We start from the raw sequence: 20,920 nt of genomic DNA, 5'->3' as shown, positions 1-20,920 counted from the left end.
TAAGTGAATTTTTGTGTTTTAGAAAGGTACCCAGCTCTCTGGGTGAGAGAACACAGTCTGGGAGACATAATGTCACCAGTGGAAGGAGTCTTTGCCATGTTTTGTTTATCTAATAGACATTTTAACTGTGAGGAAAGCAGGAAGAGAAGCACTAAGAGAACCACTAAACTTTTTCATGCTCAAAGTATCCTTCAGGAGGCACTGCATATAGTATAAGATTTCCTATTAGCTAGCCTATGAGGGAAAATCAGTATCATATTACCTCTGTGGTTTTTAATCCTTGAAGATTAGTATGTTTCCTCTTGCAATTGTGCAAGTCTTTTCGAACACTTAAGTTTTTTAATGCCTCAAGATGAGGAGTTTTGGAGTTAGGCCTAGGTTTGAATCTTGGCTCCATCCTCAACCATGTGACCTTGGGCCTTGGTTTCCTTTTTGTAAAATGAGAATATGCCTACCTCACTCAGTTGATGGGTGATTAGAGGAGATGATTTCAGTACCTGTCCACTCCCTACTATAGTACCTGGCATACAGTGGTTTTCAATAAGCCTCAGTAGTCATCTATCCCTCCTTTTATTCCTTCTCCTCTCGCACTGCCCCCAAGTTCAGTTATTCGTATACAGTTCAGGTAAATAAATATATTCTTGGTTTTGCATTTCCTTAAAAATTAGCTTTATTTCCTAATAAACCAAACCCACTGCCATCAAGTCGATTCCAACTTATAGCAATCCTGTACGACAGGGCAGAACTACCCCGTAGGTTTCCAAGAAGTGGCTGGTGGATTCGAACTGCCAACCTTTTGGTTAGCAGCCAAGCTCTTAACTACTGCACCACCAGGACTCCATCTCCTAATAAAGGTAGAGAAAAGTCCAAGAGACTATTTAGAAATAGGAAATATAATTCAGTAGGAATATTAAATAGGAGAGACAGAACTCATTTTATCCAGGAATATGCACCTTTTATAAAAGACAACAGTCTGCTTCTGTAAAGATTTATAGCCTCGGGAATCCTATGGGGGAGTTCTACTCCATCCTATAGGGTTGCTATGAGTAGGAATCGACTTGATAGCAACAGGTTTGTTTTTTGGGGATGTGACGCAATGTTTTCATAGCAATCTCAATTATCTGAATGAAGGATGCTCATCATTTATTAGGAATGAGAATAAATAAATGGGAAACAGATTGGGTCTCCTACTATCTCTCCCATCTCTGAAGAAGCACATGCAAGCACCCACTGACTTTCAACCCTCCCTCCTCCCTGCTATGACTGACTTTGGGGAGTGGAGCCAGAATTTCTCCTTCACACACTAAGTAACAGGCATCACGGCACAGAACATTCACCCAGGGACAGGAGAGGATGATCAGGCACATAAGATGCTTACCAGCATGCCTTAAAATTGGACTTTGAAACTCTTCTCTTCCATAGTCCATCTGTAAACTCCTTCCCAACAGCACACCCTTTGTTTTCTATAAGGGTGGGGAGATTGTGGGTGGAAAAAAGATTTTTGAAAGAATACCTTTGACAACAACAAAGGAGGGAGACAGCCAAAGACTGGCATTGGTAGTCGGGGAGACGGAAACAAGAACAGTGGTAAGAATCATCACTTGACAACCATGGGGAAGGCTGTGCTTAGAAGAGGCTTTCTGGAAATCTTACGCAGAGTTCTAGTTTGTGGAGGGAGATGGATAAACAGATCTTTATTTGGGTGGGGGAAATCAAGAGAAGAAAAGTACCCTGGGTGGTAGTATGATTAGGGAGGTGGAGAAGTGCAAGCAGATGGGTGAACTCCGGTTGAGGTTCAGAGAGGTATGTGTGTGTGTGTATATATATATATATAAATATAAAATATATAACAACAATAATGAAATTAAGCACTTAGGAAGCATAGGAGAGAACACACGGATGAATAAAACAGTTCCTGTTTCAAGAGTCTTATAATATGTAGGGGAGATAAAGAAACAGACAACTAACAAGGCAGGTTATGAGGGCTCTAAGAAAAACACAGAGAAGGTCTGTAAGAACACAAAAGAAAAACTGCTTCCAGTTTGGGATTCAAGACTTAGAAGCTCTGGCCTTGAAAATATTCAAAGAGTAGGTTGGAAGTCCTTCACATTTCCTTCCTTTGTCCCTTAAGTAAGGCAAAATCTAAGAGAAAATCAGATCTACCACCAAAATGTTGGCTGGTAGATCAAGAATAAGGCTCTCAAGTGGAAGAGAAGCTATGGTAATCTACCTGTAAGCACCATCAAGAGAGGAAATTTCATATTATCCCCTTAGCAACACACTGAAGCAGCAATTGGGCCAAGTATTCTGTATGAAGAGCCCTGGAATTCTCGGCTTTGTATTATACTTTCTCTGTCAGGTTATCCTTTTTCACATGAAACCATGATTCTGTGTCTGTTATTGCATGTAAGATCTTACTACTTCTTTTGGCATTAAAGATTAAACTATAATAGTTACACTTATTTGTCTTGATTTTCTTGGTATTCCCTTCAGAAATGACACTTAGATGTAATTCTACTTCACTGATGGAAGAAACAAAGTTTAATAATTTTTCTAAATGCAAAAGAAGAGGAAGGTAATTCTGGCTTAAAAATATAATTGCCTTTGAATCTACAATGTCTATTACCTCTTAGAAAACTTTCCCATAACGAAGCTGCATATAAAAAGAAATGGCCCTAGTTAAAGTACCCCATTCTTTCAACCCTGTGATTGGCTGCTGGATTTTGAAACTACATTTGGTCATCTTAAAGATATCCTTAAGGAGCTCCTAGAGCTTGCTGCAGAAGTGTTAATCCAAACCAGTTCCCTTGTGTAGTTATTTAAGAGAACAACAAGAGAAGTAAAAGATATGTCTGATAATGAGACAATTTCTCCATGTTCTACTAAGAAAAAGACTGTAGGTAACATTTAAACTAATTAAACAGTTAAGATGTGATATCTATTTATTATGAAGGGTAACATAAAAAAACTACAGATAAAACCAGAGGTAGCAAACTTTTAGGTTACTTATAGGTAAGCTGCCAGTTCTCTTTGATAAATGGTCTCAAAACAGAATGAAAACAAGCTTGCCATGCCACAAAATATTCTACCACTATATTTGGTATCCAGAAGACTGTAGGCTTATATTTGCTTCTTTCTATAACTGCCTTCCCAGGGAGTTTCCAGTTCTGCTTGCTAAGATGTGAAATGGTTCTCAGAACAGACACTGCACAATGTAGCTGTAACAAAGATCTAAGCTTTTTGTAGAACAGGATTGTTGTTCCAAAGCATTAATTTTAAAAAAGTGGGTATCTGAATTTTGTAAATCAGGTGTTATTTGAGAGCAAACATTTGCAAGTATAAATAAAAATTTAAAATAAATAAATAAATGGTACAGTGTAGAGGGAAGAAATTGGTTGCTTAAAAATAGCAGCTTAAAAAGCTGTATCTACCACTGCAGTGAGGGGGATGGGGTGGAGGCCAGGTACAGGGAAGGATTCTCCATGGCCACTTGAGCCAGGTCCACTACTGCTGTCAGAGTAAGGACAGCAAGAAAAGACATGATACTCCAGAGTAGTATTTGATATGAAAGAAAAAAGAAGCCAGAAGAAAGGGATTAAAGCCAGCTTCATGGCATATAATGTCTAATAATATATACCACGTTAGAATCCAAAATTTTAGTACAACTGGAAATTCTTTTTATTATCACAAGGAAGCAACTTCAAGTTGCCTCCCAGTAGCAGCCTACACCTCACTACTGCTTAGAGTTTGGTGAACTAGCCCCTCTGTCTAAATCAAGAAGAGTCTGGAGGTACCTACCAGGCTGCAAAAAGCTTGAGAATAACGAGTACATAGAAATATTACAGCAGGAGTTGTTTCTTTTGGGCTATCAAGTTCCTACTTTGACAGCTGGAAGAGAAGAGGTAATGGTGGAGGTGTCCTGGGGATGCGATCAGGTGCGTGGAAGCACTGCAAAGGTGAGTGAGGACGCTTAACCTAGGAAGGGAACGCAGCATTTATGCCAGGAAGCCTCACCAACTAATGAAAAGAGCCACCAAGATGTCATAATAGCACCTCTATACAGTTAGACTTTTTGTCTATTTATAACATTAGTTTTCTGATTTCTAAAGTAATCCATGTTCTATGTGAGCACTAGGAGAATGCTCCACAAAAAAGCACAGAAGGAAATTTAATAATCACCACAAACTTACCAACCAAAGATAACCACTGACAACATTTTGATGTCCTTTTTTCTAAGTACACGTTTTCAAATCAAAACTTACATGCTATGGTATAAACCATTTTATAACTTGATTTTTTCATTTTATATAATAGCTACATTAGACAGTCCAGACATAAGAAAAAGCTTACTGAAAACTATTCTCATGGCCAAGTCCACTCTTTTGTTCAGGGAATGGAAGGATAACTTTTGGCTTGGATAATCTGGCAGACTTCATAAATGAGTGGCATTTGAGTAGGGCTGGTAAGAATGGTAGGATTTTGAGAGGCACAGATAAGCGAGGAATACATTCTAGGTAGAAGGAATAGAAACAGTAAATTTGTGAAGGTGGAAAGATCTAAGGGAGCACACAGACTCAGTTGATGCACAGGGACTACTGGGAAGTAAGGAAGGAATTTGATTGCTAAAAAAAAAAAAAAAGCTAAGGGTTGTGGAAAAAAAGGAGAGGAATACCAAGCAGGGGGTACAGATAAAGGTAGACTGAGGGCCTTTGGAGTTAGGGACTAGGCCATCAGTGGGAACTTTGGAGGGAGATGTTCCAGCTCAATTGACAGGGCCAAAACCCAGGAAATAGATTAAAAAGACTCTTTCTTACATCAAGAAGTAGGGCTGTGAAAACAAAATCAAAAGAACATTAGCACCGGGACTACTAGAGTCAGTACAAGCTTTTTTACAAGATTGCAGAACAATAACGCTTGGTGTCAAAGATATCTCCTCTGAGACAGAAGGAGAGAAGATAACAAGTACTGAAGTACAGAGAAAGAAAGGTGAATGTACTCATTTCTCAATGATTTCAATTTTCTCACTGAAGAGGAGAGATCAGTGGAGGGAATCAATAAGAGAAATGTAGTAGGACAACAGAGTAACACTGAACGCCCAGTTCAGGTGGGACAGAATGACTGTGTAGTGGGCCATATTAATGGAGTTACTCAATATTTCCCAGAACACTTGAAATTCCAACGGTGCTATTTCTAAATGAGATGGTGGAGGAATTCAGGGGTGGGCACTGACTGAAGTTCATGCAGATTAGGTATTTGTGAGAACAAGAGTCAATGGTTGACCTTTGTAAATGGGTTGGCCAGCAAATGAAATGAAGCTTAAAAGAACCTAACAGACCAACAGACTGGGTGGGTGGGATGGGAGATGAAAGGCTTGAAGGGGCTTGTGAGTATAGAATGTGGGTACCATGGGAGTGTTTATTTTTTTTTGGAGGGGGGTTGTTGGTGGTCTAAATTACAGTAGTGTATTTCAGTGCATATGTGTAAGGCACTATGCAATCCAGAAATGTAAAGTTTAGAGAACAAATCAACTGGCTGAAAAAAGAATGGAGAGCCTGATTTTGATAATTTGTTCTTCTAATCTTTGAATGAAGCAGAAATTTAAAACACCCTAGAAAATGTGTCAACCTTAGCAATAATCTGACAGCTGAATCTTCAATGACAGTGGAGTTTGGAGGCTGTAACTCAGGAAGGCTTGGCTGGCAGCCACCTGGCAGTCAATTCACTGGACACGGAAAGGGGTGGCTCGGGTTAATGAAGCAGTTTAAGTTACTTTTAAAGGCATTTAGGTTACAAACTGCAGTAGGTGGGGTATGCCAGCCACAGAAAAAGGGTGCCACCCACAGAAAACACACAAAGAAAGCATGTGGAGAATATCAAAACACAGGGAGACCATTTACATCACGAAGGAGTTTACCTTTCTTACTCAATGTCCTATAAAACTAAAACAATGTACAGCACATGTCCAAACTAGCAGCTATAAATGCCCAAATCCTTAAACAAACCTTTGAATTTTTAATTACGTAACATGTTGGAATGTTAATAAGCAAGAAAATGCAGTAGTTTTTTTTTTAACTTACAGAATTAATCACTTGTACACTGCAACTTAATAAGGATGGATAATGATTTGAGAAACTGTACGACCTTAAAGTTAAAAGCTGTTACCAAAACTCTTACTCTAAAATCTAGGTGTAATAAATATTTTATACTAGGAGTTAAAGGCAGAGGAAACAACTACAATACCAACAAAAGGAGAAACAAATACAATACCTCTGGATTCATTATCCCTTCTTTTTTAAAACAGCTGTAAAACATGTCCACGGAAAAAACTTCACTCCAAAGATATCCATAGTATTGGCCATCATATCCCCCTGCCAAATGTCCAAAAGTAGCTGGCATATTTGTGCCTTTAAAGAAACAGACATTTCAATCAATGAGATGATAAGTGTTAATTATCAGGTTATCAGCTAGCTAAGGTCTCCCTATGAGGAGTCCAGCTGTGGGAGGAAAGAGTGATAGGATCTCACCTCTAGTACTCCCTGGGTTATGCCTTTGGCAAAAATGTTTACCAACTTCTCTCCTATGTGGCTCAACCTCAGACCTGGTTTTGGCCTTAAGCTCTGGAATGCCTAACAATAGTTTCAGAGGCTGTCCACACCCAGCAAATAGTTCAGATTTTCAGAAGTCAGTTCTTTCTTATCTCTTGCTGTTGCTGTTGTTAGGTGCCTTTGAGTCGGCTCCAACTCATAGTGATCCCATGCACAACAGAATGAAACACTGCCTGGTCCTATGCCATCCTCACAATTGTTGCTTTGCTTGAACCCATTGTTGTAGCCACTATGTCAATCCATCTCGTTGAGGATCTTCCTCTTTTTCACTGACCCTGTACTTTACCAAGCATGATGTCCTTCTCCAGGGACTGATCCCTCCTGATAACCTGTCCAAAATACATGAGAGAAGTCTTGCCATCCTTGCTGCTAAGGAGCATTCTGGCTGTACTTCTTCCAAGACAGATTTGTTTGTTGTTTTGGCAGTCCATGGTATATTCAATATTCTCCAACACCACAATTCAAAGGAGTCAATTCTTCGTAGGTCTTCCTTATTCATTGTCCAGCTTTCACATGCATATGAGGTGATCGAAAACACCATGGCCTGAGTCAGGTGCACCTTAATTGTCAAGGTGACATCCTTGCTTTTCAACACTTTAAAGAGATCTTTTGCAGCCAATTTGCCCAATGCAATGCGTCTTTTGATTTCTTGACTGCTGCTTCCAAGGCTGTTGATTGTGGATACAAGTAAAATGAAATCCTTGACAACCTTAATCTCCTCTCCGTTTATCATGATGTTGCTTATTGGCCCAGTTGTGAGGATTTTTGTTTTCTTTATGTTGAAGTGTAATCCATACTGAAGTCTGTGGTCTTTGATCTTCATCAGTAAGTGCTTCAAGTCCTCTTCACTCCCAGCAAGCAAGCTTGTGTTATCTGCATAATGCAGGTTGTTAATAAGTGTTCCTACAATCCTAACGCTCCATTCTTCTTCATATAGTCCAGCTTCTCAGATTATTTGCTCAGAATACACACTGAATAGGTATGGTGAAAGGATACTACTCTGATGCACACCTTTCCTCACTTTAAACCATGCGGTATCCCCTTATTCTGTTCAAACGACTGAGTGCCTCTTGATCCATGTACAGATTCCTCATGAGCACGGTTAAGTGTTTCGGAATTCCCAATCTCCGCAATGTTATCCATAATTTGGTATGATCCACAAAGTCAAATGCCTTTGCATAGTCAATAAAACACAGGTAAACATCTTTCTGGTATTCTTTGCTTTCAGCCAGGATCCATCTGACAACAGCAATGATATCCCCGGTTCCACATCCTCTTCTAAATTTGGTTTGAATTTCTGGTAGTTCCCTGCCGATATACTGCTTCAGCTGCTTTTGAATGATTACTGGGAAATCCCTTAGACATACAAAACAAAAAACTAAAAACACCAAACCTGTGCCATCAAGTCAATTCCAACTCATAGCGACCCTGTAAGACAGAGTAGAACTGCTCCACAGAGTTTCCAAGGAGTGCCTGGTGGATTTGAACTGCTGACCTTTTGGTTAGCAGATGTAGTTCTTAACCACTACGCCACCAGGGTTTCCTCAGACATACGTGTGTCTTACAAATGCTCTAATATAACCCTATTCTTTTTCATACCTCTTTATATCTAAAATGTGTCAGCAAGGCACTTATCTTAGGTTGATAATTACTAAAAAAGAACTCTTCACTTGAAAAGTTAAAAAGGTTTTACCAGTTTAGTCTTCCTCTAAAGAAACAAAAACAAAAAAACCAGTTGCCATTTAGTTGATTTTGACTCATGGCAACCCCATATGTTGCAAAGTAGAACTGCACTCCACTGGGTTTTTAAGGTTGTGATCTTTCAGAAGCAGATCACTAGGCCTGTCTTCTGAGGCACACCAACTTTAGGTAGGTACAAACCACCAACCTTCTGGTTAGTAGTTCAGTGCTTAATCTTTTGCACAACTCAGGGACTCCAGTCTACCTCAAGGGCTACTTTCAAAAGGAGCTAAAGTGGCCTGAGGCACAAAGTTGCCCTATGGTCCACTATAAATAGATCATAAAAGGAAGTGAAGAAACTAGATTGATTCAACTGACCATTCTTATCTTTATTATCTGTACAAATGTGGCTGATTCATTTTAACAACAATTTCCTTAGTGAAAAAAAATTCTCCTTACCAACTACATAGACACGCCCAACTACATGCATGTGGGTTTAAAATACATAAATATAGATAATACAAACACACACGAAAATGAATCTCAGTTTAGAAACTGCAAGTCAAACTGACTGAACTGATCTCAAAATTAGAAACAAGGTAGAAGTTTGTGCTTCTCCTTAAAAAGGTTTTTTTCTTTCAAATCATAGGGAAGTTCATGGTGCATATAGGGAAGGGGAAGCCAAGTGGGTGTTACCAAATGTGAATGGCTCTCCCTGCTCTGGGGTGGAGGCCAATTGTGCATGCCTAATTACCACTAAAATGCTGCAAAGCTGGACCCACCTTTCTTTCAAGCACATTTGGCAGGATAACTCATAAGGACATAGTATGCTTATCTGAAAGTCATGGCTTGATTACAGAAATCAGAAACAAATTAAATTAGGTAAGCCATTGGCCAAACTCCACCTGTGGCAGTAATAGGAGGATGCCCTATGCTTCACAGGAAAAATGAACCCAAACCTTAGTATTTACATACCAGGAGTAGCTGAAACACCTAAAATTTCTGTGCAGTATTTGGCGTATTCACTCGCAGCATCCAGTGATACGTTGGTATGGAGAGACTGATCAACTTTGCTTAAAACAATCTGGCGTAGGGTCAGAAGACCTAGTAACATAAGAATATTTGGGCATGTTTTAGAGAAGAGAGAATTGTGTTTTCTAACATCATAGGTTTCAAAAACTGATTCCAGCAATACTCATCACAAAATGGGAGCAAGACATTCTATTTAAGATTTAAAATCTTAAATTTAATATTTCAAATTCAGATTTAAAATACCACAGGGTTCTCTATTCCAAGGTATTAGCACTCTTGGGGTGCCATTACTATGAAAGGACAAATAAGTTTTATAGATGAACATGTCAGCAATTCTGCATTAAGTGGTTCTAATTTATTTTCCTTTCTAAAATTTCAAGTCATACCTGTGTTGACCAGTTTAGAAGCAACAAGTTTTTCCAGCTGATCATCTGTAATAGGACTTCCATCTTTATAATGTTTTGACAGTCTTCGGAGAGAATCAATGTCCCATACCCAATTTTCAAGCATTTGTGATGGCACCTCTACAAAGTCAGTTTCCACATTTGTTCCACTAAATCGTGCAAAATCAGTCTATAAAGTAAACATAGTATTTTTTAAAGTACAGAATGAAAATTATATATGTGATCAATTATAATTAAGACTCACTGAAACTTAAATCAGAGGCAGGGTCAATTGTTCCTTGAATGAAGGGTTAAAAAGACCTCAAATTTAAATGAAAATAAAATACAGCAGCCAAGCAGCATGAAAAATAATCCCCAAACACTCTATATTAAGGGAATATTTCATTCCTTTGAATCACAGACGAACTTGGAGCAATCATGAGAAAATCACAACTGAAAAAATATAGCATAAGCTAAAACAATTCTTAAGCTTTGAAAGTAAAAGTATTTCTAAAGAATTTTCCATTAGAAACAAAAAGATCCATAATTTAAGACAAAAAATTTCTCCTTAGCTGCCCCTTCCATTTGCTTACTATGTTTACTTAGTAAGTGCCTTTTCGGGGCACTCAGCGCTCTACTGCTTAACTACTCAAACCACATCAGTTGTTCTTGAGTCAATTCTGACTCATGGCGACATCATGTGTTTCAGAGTGGAACTATGCTCCATAGGATTTTCAGTGGCTGTGATCTTTTGGAAGTAGAAAGCCAGGCCTTTCTTCTAAGGCACCTCTGGGAGGATTTGAACCACTATGCTTTCAGTTGGTAGCCAAGTGCTTAACCATTTGTACCACCCAGGGACTCCACATAACTAATCAGTTTTAATAAAAATCAATTGTTGTTGTTGTTAGGTGCTGTCGAGTCAGTTCCGACTCATAGTGACCCTATGCACAACAGAACGAAACACTGCCCGGTCCTGCGCCATCCTTATAATCCTTGTCATGCTTGAGCTCATTGTTGCAACCACTGTGTCAATCCACCTCGTTGAGGGTCTTCCTCTTTTCTGCTGACCCTGTACTCTGCCAAGCATGATGTCCTTCTCCAGGGAACAATCCCTCCTGACCACATGTCCAAAGTATGTATGACGCAGTCTCGCCATCCTTGCTTCTAAGGAGCATTCTGGCTGTACTTCTTCCAAGACAGATTTGTTAGTTCTTTTGGCAGTCCATGGAATATCCAATATTTTTCGCCAACGCCACAATTCAAAGGCGTCAACTCTTCTTTGGTCTTCCTTATTCATTGTCCAGCTTTCACATGCATATTATGTGATTGAAAATACCATGGCTTGGGTCAGGAGCACCTTAGTCTTCAGGATGACATCTTTGCTTTTCAACACTTTGAAGAGGTCCTTTGCAGCAGATTTGCCCAACGCAGTGCGTCTTTTAATTTCCTGACTGCTGCTTCCATTGCTGTTGATTGTGGATCCAAGTAAAATGAAATCCTTGACAACTTCAGTCTTTTCTCCATTTATCATGATGTTGCTCATTGGTCCAGTTGTGAGGATTTTTGTTTTCTTTATGTTGAGGTGTAATCCATACTGAAGGCTGTGGTCTTTGATCTTCATTACTAAGTGCTTCAAGTCCTCTTCACTTTCAGCAAGCAAGGTTATGTCATCTGCATAATGCAGGTTGTTAATGAGTCTTCCTCCAATCCTGATGCCCCATTCTTCTTCATATAGTCCAGCTTCTCGTATTATTTGTTCAGCATACAGATTAAATAGGTACGGTGAAAGAATACAACCCTGATGCACACCTTTCCTGACTTTAAACCAATCAGTATCCCCTTGTTCTGTCTGAACAACTGCCTCTTGATCTATGTAAAAGTTTCTCGTGAGCACAATTAAGTGTTCTGGAATTTCCATTCTTCGCAGTGTTATCCATAGTTTTGATGCATTGAACACTAGTGACCGAAGACCAGACAAGTTGTGGAATGACATCAAGGACATCATCCATGAAGAATGCAAGAGGTCACTGAAAACAGAGGAAAAAAAGAAAAGACCAAGACGGATGTCAGAGGAGACTCTGAAACTTGCTCTTGAGCATCAAGCAGCTAAAGCAAAAGGAAGAATTGATGAAGTAAAAGAACTGAAGATTTCAAAGGGCCTCTCGAGAAGACAAAGTAAAGTATTATAATGACATGTGCAAAGAGCTGGAGATGGAAAACCAAAAGGGAAGAACACGCTCAGCGTTTCTCAAGCTGAAAACTGAAGAAAAAATTCAAGTCTCGAGTTGCAATAGTGAAGGATCCTGTGGGGAAAATATTAAATGATGCAGGAAGCATCAAAAGAAGATGGAAGGAACACACAGAGTCATTATACCAAAAAGAATTAGTTGATATTCAACCATTTCAAGAGTTGGCGTATGATCAGGAACTGAAGGTATTGAAGGAAGAAGTCCAAGCTGCTCTGAAGGCACTGGCAAAAAACAAGGCACCAGGAATTGATGGAATATCAATTGAGATGTTTCAACAAACAGATGCAGCGCTGGAGGTGCTCACTCGTCTATGCCAAGAAATGTGGAAGAGAGCTTCCTGGCCAACTGACTGGAAGAGGTCCATATTTATGCCTATTCCCAAAAAAGGTGATCCAACGGAATGTGGAAATTATAGAACAATATCATTAATATCACATGGAAGCAAAATTTTGCTGAAGATCATTCAAAAATGGCTGGAGCAGTATACTGACAGGGAACTGCCAGAAGTTCAGGCTGGTTTCAGAAGAGGACGTAGAACCAGGGATATCATTGCTGATGTCAGATGGACCCTGGCTGAAAACTGAGAATACCAGAAGGATGTTTACCTGTGTTTAATTGACTATGCAAAGGCATTCGACTGTGTGGATCATAACAAAAAATCAATTAAAGGGTTAAATTACAATATTACAGACTGATACCCTTTTTGTGTGTGAAGTTTTGGTTTAGTCTAAACTTTAAGTAAGTCATTTCTACAACATGGTTGTAGAAAGCCTGAGTCGTACCTCTCAAATTGGGTAGAAGTGTTTACCTTAAAATAAGAAACCATTTTAGTGGGAATCAGGGCTGCAAATTAGCTGGTAAGTAGGGTGAAGTAAAATGGTACAGGAAAAGAGAAACAAAAAATATACTCAGAAGTTAAAACACCCCTGGAAATATAAAAGGCTTATACTGAGGTGCTGGGCCAAGAATAATAAGAGTTAAAAAAAAAAAAAAAAGGAAAGTTCAGTAAATTATTGAGTCAGATGTCAGAAAAACTCTTGAGCAGCAAGCTGGGGAGTCACTAGAACAGGCTAGTGGTTTGTAACCTTCACGTCATTCATCGAACATCTGTACAATTGCCATTTGCAGAAGAGACTAAGCATTCACCTCAACGGGTCAAGTGCAGAATGGGGGTCAGCATTATGTTGTCTTTCTCTACCTCTGTCCTATTTTCCTCTTCAGATGCTTTACATCCCAATCTTCTCTCCCTGACTTCATCATCCCTTGGGCTTTAAATGGAGGGGAAAGGGGAAGAGGGACTTAACTACTGGAGAATGCAGCAGATGGGATGTCAAATCAGCAGCAAACAACCATTCTGTTTTTGGCCCAGGGCAGAGGCACAGATTTCAACGCCATCTCACATTCTGCCTTCCTCTCTCTATGCAAAAAAGTGTTTTGCTTGACTTCCCATTATAATTGTGCTGATTCTAGATATGAAGAGCTGCAAATACTCAAGAGCCAAGTGAAACTAAATTCACTAGGAGCTGGAATTAGGCCACCTCTGTTGAGGACATCCCAGTAAAAAATTCTTACAGAGAAAGAGGCAAGGGTCCCTGGCTTTTTGGTATATTATTTTCTAACATCCTGCATTATACAAAAAACAACTGCATACAATAATTATAATAATAGACAACATCTGTTGAGATTTTACTGTATTAGGCATTATGTTTGGCTCTTTCCATGGATTATTTGATTTAAATTCCAAAACAATTGTATGAAGTAAGTAGTGTTAGCTCGATTTTTGACATGAGAACAGGAGCACACAGAGAATAATGGCAGAAGTTGGGTTTGAAATCAGGCAGTCTGACTCCAGAACCCAGAATCTTAACCATTAATGTAATCCAAAATCCACTGCCGTCGAGTCAATTCCAACTCATAGCGACCCTATAGGACAGAGTAGAACTGCCCCACAGAGTTTCCAGGGAGTGCCTGGCGGATTTGAACTGCTGACCTTTTGGTTAGCAGCCATAGCACTTAACTACTACGCCACCAGGGTTTCTATTAATGTGATAGTGTTTCTCTATTGTACAGAAAAATGAAAGGTCAAATTATGATATTAAAGAATGACTAACTTCTCTTGGAAGGCATCTGAAATATATATGTGTTATATCAAACTCCCCTTTGAGTGAAGAGTTATAGTGAGGTTTCACTGTGCTTCCATAGAAATTTGGCTTCCTCTATCTACTGGCAGAGGTGCTCTGGTGGCACAGTAGTTAAGAGCTGTGCTGCTAACCGAAAAATATTGGCAGTTTGAACCTAGTAGCTGCTCTGTGGAAGAAAGATGTGACATTCTGCTTCCGTAAATATTTACAGCCTCGGAAACCCTATGGGGGCAGTTCTACTCTGTCCTATAGCGTCGCTATAGTCAGAATTGACTTGACAGCAATGGGTTTGGTTTTTCTGGTTTATATACTGGAATACTTCAAGGATCAAATATAAGGCTGGGTTGTAAAGGTCAGCCTTTGTAACCATCTATCCAGGACTCGGGATGGTAGTGATATTTGTAATGATAACTGCATACTTTTCTAAAGTATACAGTTACTAAAATAGGTACTAAGAGAGCAAATAAAGGCAAAATTACACCATTCTCTACCACTATACGATAGTTTGACAAAAATATAAACTTTATCCTGTTTGCGTATTTGAAAAAAAGTAATTTTTCAGAGTTAGTATTTGCAGATGAGGGAGTAAAATCAAGCCCAAATAACAACAAAAAAGTGTATGTGTGTGTATAGGGGGGAGTAGGTTCAGTACCCAGAGAAAACATGAACAAATGAATAATTCACACAGTGGAGTTAAAACTGAATAAAATAGGAATCAACACAATTATGTCATGCAGAGTAGAGAAGAGAGGGCTTATTCTACCCAAAAGTCTTCATGCGGTGGGGCGGGGGGGAGGCAGGGGGAGAGAACACAGCAAATGAATGAACAGATCAACAATGTCTTCTAAAGAACAAAGGGAAATGTTTGCAGGGAATAAAAGCTAAAAATAACCCTAGTGCTTACTAATTTCCCGATAGTCACACTGCTTCTCTGTGTGCCCGCCCTTTAGGCAACGTCATTTGAATATTTTTCAAATGAAGAGGACAAAGAACCTAAAAAATTCAAACCTTCAATTTCTAGCAAATAACTAAATTCTAAAGAGAAAGGAATCCACAGTCAGCCACTGTGTATGCCCACACAGAAACCACAGGCAAGACTCGGGATCTAGCAGCCTCAGAGGCAAACAGCATGGCAGCAAAACTATTACTCATTCCCCCCAGCCGCCAGATACCACTGCAAAGTTTTTAAACTGCAATCCAGTGAGCCCTAAAGTACATTATATACTTTTCAATATGCACATTTTTTAAAAATAATTTTTATTGTGCTTTAAGTGAAAGTTTACAAATCCAGTCCCTCACACAAAAACTTATATACACCTTGCTACATACTCCCAATTACTCTCCCCCTAATGAGACAGCCTGCTCTCTCCCTCCACTCTCTCTCTTCATGTCCATTTTGCCAGCTTCTAATCCCCCTCTACCCTATCATCTCCCCTCCAGGCAGAAGATGCCAAAATAGTCTCAACTGTCCACCCGATCCAAGAAGTCCACTCCTCACCAGCATCCCTCTCAGTATGCAGAACTTGAGGGTTTTTAATATAGAAGCTTTGCGGGCTACGGTAACTACGGGTGCTAATATATATCTCCCAGATTGATAAAAGGGTATTCTCAAACAAAGATCACAAAATTATCCGATTAACAAATCATTTTGCCGGTGACACTTCAAAAAATCTTATGGCATTACTGCTATAGAAAATATTTTGACAAAGCCTAGAGACCGATGTAAGCTTAGATTCCTGTTTGCTTATAAGTTCCTGAGAGGAACAAAGTTATCTGAAGATGATATTTTTCCTTATCTTTTTAAACAGACAATAAAAACCAAAAACCAAATCCGCTACGATCGAGTCGATTCTGACTCATTGTGACCCTATAGGACAGAGTAAAACTGCCCCGTAGGGTTTCCAAGGAGCGCCTGGTGGATTCAAAATGCGGACCTTTTGGTTTGCAGCCATAGCTTTTAACCACTAAGTATCAGGGTCTCCAGATAATAGCATGCCTAAAACATACTCCATGACAGATTTTTATAATATAATTGAATCTCCAACAGATGACTTGATGCAATATACAAAGATTAACTTTCTCATTTCATACCAGACAGTATGAGCTGGAACAAAATTATATAAATTAAAGTTCAAAAAGTCTTGTGTAAGCTTTTGAATTTAAATGTCAAACTTTTATGGGTTATTGTTCTAATGAAGAGACAGTTGCTTTCAGTGGTTGCAACTCAGTGTTATTTTCATGATAGAAAATCCCAATTCAAAGAAAAGGTTGTTGCTGAAATCAATAGGTGTACTGTATTTAGGAAAAAGAAGAGGCCTCAGGAGAGCTGACCTTGGCTCTTCAGGGTGATTCACTATTGATTTCTTAGCAGTCCTTTCATATTGTGACCTGTCTGATCTACCACTAAATTCAAGGATGATGGAGAAATTTATGTTACAAACCAAGGCATGAAAAAAGAAAAAAAAAAAAAAAAAAGTGACCACTACCCATAGACTTGGTCATGGTCATAAATAGATGGTTAAAATGTCATGCTTTTAACTTCATCACATACCTAATGATCACTGTAGTTAACAACAGTAATAAAGAGAACATGAGTAACAGAAAACCTAGGATTAGCGGTGGAAAGACTGTGAGGATGGCACAGGCAACAGTGTTTTGTTCTGTTGTACATAGGGTCACTATGAGTCGGAACTCACTCAACCCTAACTAACAACAATAAGCAATAGTTCAAGAGGTCAGTATCACCACTATCATTTAAAAGACATGTAAAACAACACATAATCTGCAGAAGTCTTAAATATTGCATCTTAAATTCCCAGCCTTGTCCCTAAATTGGCTATACCTTCCTATGTTGTGCTGTTGGGTGCCGTCAAGTTAGTTTTGACTCATAGAGACCCTGTGCACAACAGAATAAAATGCTGTCTGGCTCTGCTTCATCCTCACAATAGCTGCTACAACCACTTTTGAATGATCTTCAGCAAAATTTTACTTGTGTATAACATTGATAATTTCCACATCTCTTTCGATCACGTTTCTTTGGAATGGGCACAAATATGGATCTCTTCCAGTTGGTTGGCCAGTCTTCCATTTCGGTCTTCAGAATTTCTTGGCATAGATGAGTTAGCACCTCCAGTGCTGCATCCATTTGTTGAATCGTATAGTCCTTCTATTTCTAGCTTTTTAAAAAAAAAAAATATATATATATATATATATATATATATTTTTTTTTAAGGAAGCGCCAAATCTATTTCCAAAGTTGCTGTACCATTTTACATTCCCACCAGCAGTGTATAAGTGTTCCAGTCTCTTCAGTATCCATTTGTTGAAACATCTCAACTGGTATTCGGTCAGTTCCTGGGGACTTGTTTTTCACTAATGCCTTCAGTGTAGCTTGGAGTCTTTCCTTCAGTAACATAGGTTCTTAATCATATGCTACCTCCTGAAACGGCTGAACATCAACCAATTATTTCTGGTCCTAAACAGGACTCTGTATATTCATTCCATCTTCTTTTGATGCTTCCTGTGTCATTCAGTTTTTTGCTCGTGGAATCCTTCAATATTGCAACTTGAGCGTTGATTTTTTTCTTCAGTTATTTCAGCTTGAGAAATGCCAAGCGTGTTCTTCCCTTTTGGTTTCCTAACTCCAGTTCTTTGCACATTTTATTATAATACTTTGTCTCCTCAAGCCACCCTTTGAAATCTTCTGTTCAGCTCTTTTACTTCATCATTTCCTCCTTTTGCTTTGGCTACTCTTCATTCAAAAGCAAGTTTCAGAGCCTCTTCTGACATCCCTTTTGGTCTTTATTTCTTTCCTGTCTTTTTAATAACCTTTTGCTTTCTTCATGTATAATATCCTAGACGTCATCCCACAACTGGACCGGTCTTCAGTCATTAGTGTTCAATCATTAAATCCATTCTTGAACTAGTCTCTAAATATAGGTAGGATATACTCAAGGTCATACTTTGGCTTTTGTGGACTTGTTTTAATTTTCTTCACGTTGAACTTGAACTCACATATGCGAAATTGATGTTCTGTTCCACAGTCAGTTCCTGGTCTTGTTCTGACTTAGGATATTGAGCTTCTCCATCATCTCTTTCCACAGATGTAGTCAATTTGATTCCTGTGTATTCTATCCGGTGAGGTCCATCCATGTGTATACTACCTGTTTATGTTGTTGAAGAAAGTTATTTGCAATGAGTAAGTGATTGGTTTTGTAAAAGTCTGTCATTCGACCTCTGGCGTCATTTCTATCACCAAGGCCATATTTTCCAACTACCAATCCTTCTTCTTTGTTTTCAACTTTGGCATTCCAATCACTAGTAATTATCAATGCATACTGACCGCATGCTTGATCAATTTCACACTGCAGGATAAGGACTGGTAAGAAGGACATTGCGACCTATTTCTGAAAACAATGGCCAGTGAAAACCTTATGGATAGCAGTGGAACATTGTCTGATGAGCCTCCAGGTTGGAAGGCACTCAAAACACGACTGGGGAGGAGCTGTCTCCTCAAGGTAGAGTCAACCTTAATGGTGTGAATGGAGTAAAATTTTCAGGACATTCATCTGCTGATGTGGCACAACTTAAAATGAGAAGCAACAGCTGCAAACATTCATTAGTAATTGGAACGTGGAATGTACAAAACATGAATCAGGTAAGGCTGGAAGTAAAAAATGAAAAGAAATGCATAAAGATTGATATCCTAGGCATTAGTGAGCTGAAATGGACAGGTATTGGCCATTTTGAAGTGGATAATCATATGGTCTAACGTGTCCGGAATGACAAATCGAAGAGGAATGACGTTACATTCATCATCAAAAAGAACACTTCAAGATCTATCCTGAATTACAATGCTGTCAGTGATAGGATAATATCCATACACCTACAAGGAAGACTAGTTAATACAACTGTTATTCAAATTTGTATACCAAGCACTAATGCCAAAGATGAAGAAATTAAAGACTTTTATCAATCTTCCCATGTACTTATTTAAATTGCTTCTTTTTAGGTAAAGACAAATAGAAGTACTAAACTCAAATATTAAAGTCAGGGAGTATGCCTTATTTTTCACCATATCTTCAAAATATAGCATGTGCCCAGAAAATAGTAGGTACTCAATAAATATCTGTGAAATGAATATAGCTGTAAGGAGAAATTTTCTATATGAAGACCCAACCTTAAACAACTTTAAGATATTTACTCTTATTATTATATTTGACCTGACCTCTTAACCAACCTTCAGTCTAACTTCACCTCTTAATAAATACTGAAATTTTTATCAATTTAACTCAATAATATGGTTTTTAATTTTTTATCTGATCATTTCATGTGACCCAAACTAAACTTGAAACATTCAAGATACTATATCTTTTCGTTCTATTAAAACCCCTCGTAACAGAACTAGTATGTCAGACACATCGGATAACCAAACTCTGTTTCTTAAGAATCAACTAAACATCTCTCTCTCATTTAAAAATTATTTTTCTAATTATTAAAAAAAAATGTAGAAAATACAGTAAGCAAATCAAAGAAACACATACCTCCCCACACAGAAATAAACATTGCATAGATTACCAGATTTTGGTTTACAACTTTAGAAGTTATTCTATGTACACATGTATGTATGTGCTTGTGTGTATATAAACAAACAAAAAAACGAGATCCTAATGAAATTACTTCTATAGTTAAAGCAAAAAAAAGGTAACAATGCACAAGGGCTGGGGTTAGGGAGATAGGATGATCATCAGAGAAGGCCCCATGGTTGGTGATAAGATGTACTCCAGGACCTAAGTCTCAATGGTCAAGTAGATAAACTCATTCATTCCACACAAATGTACCTGAGATTGATTTAGAGGGGATGCCATTTAAGTACTAAGAAAGAAGTCCATTTAACAGCAGTACATACTAAGGAGATCAAATTCAGATCATATAACCTGGTGGCATCTCCAGTGCACGGAATGACAGAACAAAGGATGGTTATAGGTAATAAAGTAGAGTTGTTAAGAGAATGACATGAGATCTTTGACAACTCACTTAACTCTTTTGAGTCTCAGTTTTTTACACTTGGAAAATGGGAAAATAGTACCTACCCACCTACCTCAGAGAGTACTGAAAATAAAATGAATAAGTGAATGTAACGCACTGCATTATGGTGCCTGGACCAAGGTAAGTACTCAGTGAATCTTGACTGCTATTATTCTTCTTAGCCTGCCCAGCCTGCCTGACCAGATATGGTCTTGGCTGGTCTGACCAAGCTTGTCTCAGCCTCCTCCATGTATCTATTCCTTGGTGTTAATGCTGAAGATAAACACCATTATTTTCTCTTCAACTAATCTCTTACCTACCCCAAAACTCTAAGCTTATTATGTTCTCGCTTTGGCAATCAAACTTCTAAGTAGGAAGCAATCTTTTTTTTATAATAACTTTTATTAAGCTTCAAGTGAACGTTTACAAATCCAATCAGTCTGTCACATATAAGTTTACATACATCTCACTCCCTACTCCCACTTACACTCCCCGTCTTGAGTCAGCCCTTTCAGTCTCTCCTTTCTTGACAATTTTGCCGGCTTCCATCTCTCTCTATCCTCCCATCCCCACTCCAGACAAGAGTTGCCAACACAATCTCAAGTGTCCACCTGATATAATTAGCTCACTCTTCATCAGCATCTCTCTCCCACCCGCTGACCAGTCCCTTTCATTTCTGATGAGTTGTCTTCGGGGATGGTTCCTGTCCTGTGTCAACTGAAGGTCTGGGGAGCATGGCCGCCGGGATTCCTCCAGTCTCAGTCAGACCATTAAGTTTGGTCTTCTTATGAGAATTTGGGGTC

At 38.8% G+C, this 20,920-nt stretch overlaps 1 protein-coding gene across 11 annotated transcripts in view; it reads right to left on the bottom strand.

Annotated features, from left to right (window-relative positions):
• The window catches only part of NLN (neurolysin), a 147,629-nt gene that overhangs the window by 13,923 nt on the left and 112,786 nt on the right, over positions 1 to 20,920 (bottom strand). For 5 of the 11 annotated variants that reach the window (XM_023545517.2, XM_010588183.3, XM_010588182.3 and 2 more), the window contains 3 exons: positions 9,704 to 9,890; positions 9,261 to 9,389; positions 6,268 to 6,404 (listed from right to left, as the gene is read on the bottom strand). In XM_023545517.2, coding sequence (XP_023401285.1) covers positions 6,268 to 6,404; positions 9,261 to 9,389; positions 9,704 to 9,890 — 453 coding nt within the window. Of the gene's footprint in view, positions 1 to 35; positions 1,464 to 6,267; positions 6,405 to 9,260; positions 9,390 to 9,703; positions 9,891 to 20,920 lie in introns of those variants that run through there. The other 6 variants (XM_023545510.2, XM_023545513.2, XM_023545514.2 and 3 more) reach the window with 3 other exon arrangements.

This window comes from Loxodonta africana, chromosome 2 (genome assembly GCF_030014295.1).
Source record: "Loxodonta africana isolate mLoxAfr1 chromosome 2, mLoxAfr1.hap2, whole genome shotgun sequence".
Lineage (NCBI taxonomy): Eukaryota > Metazoa > Chordata > Mammalia > Proboscidea > Elephantidae > Loxodonta > Loxodonta africana.
The sequence above is the reverse complement of the archived record's forward strand: the minus strand, read 5'-3'. Positions and strand labels throughout refer to the sequence as shown.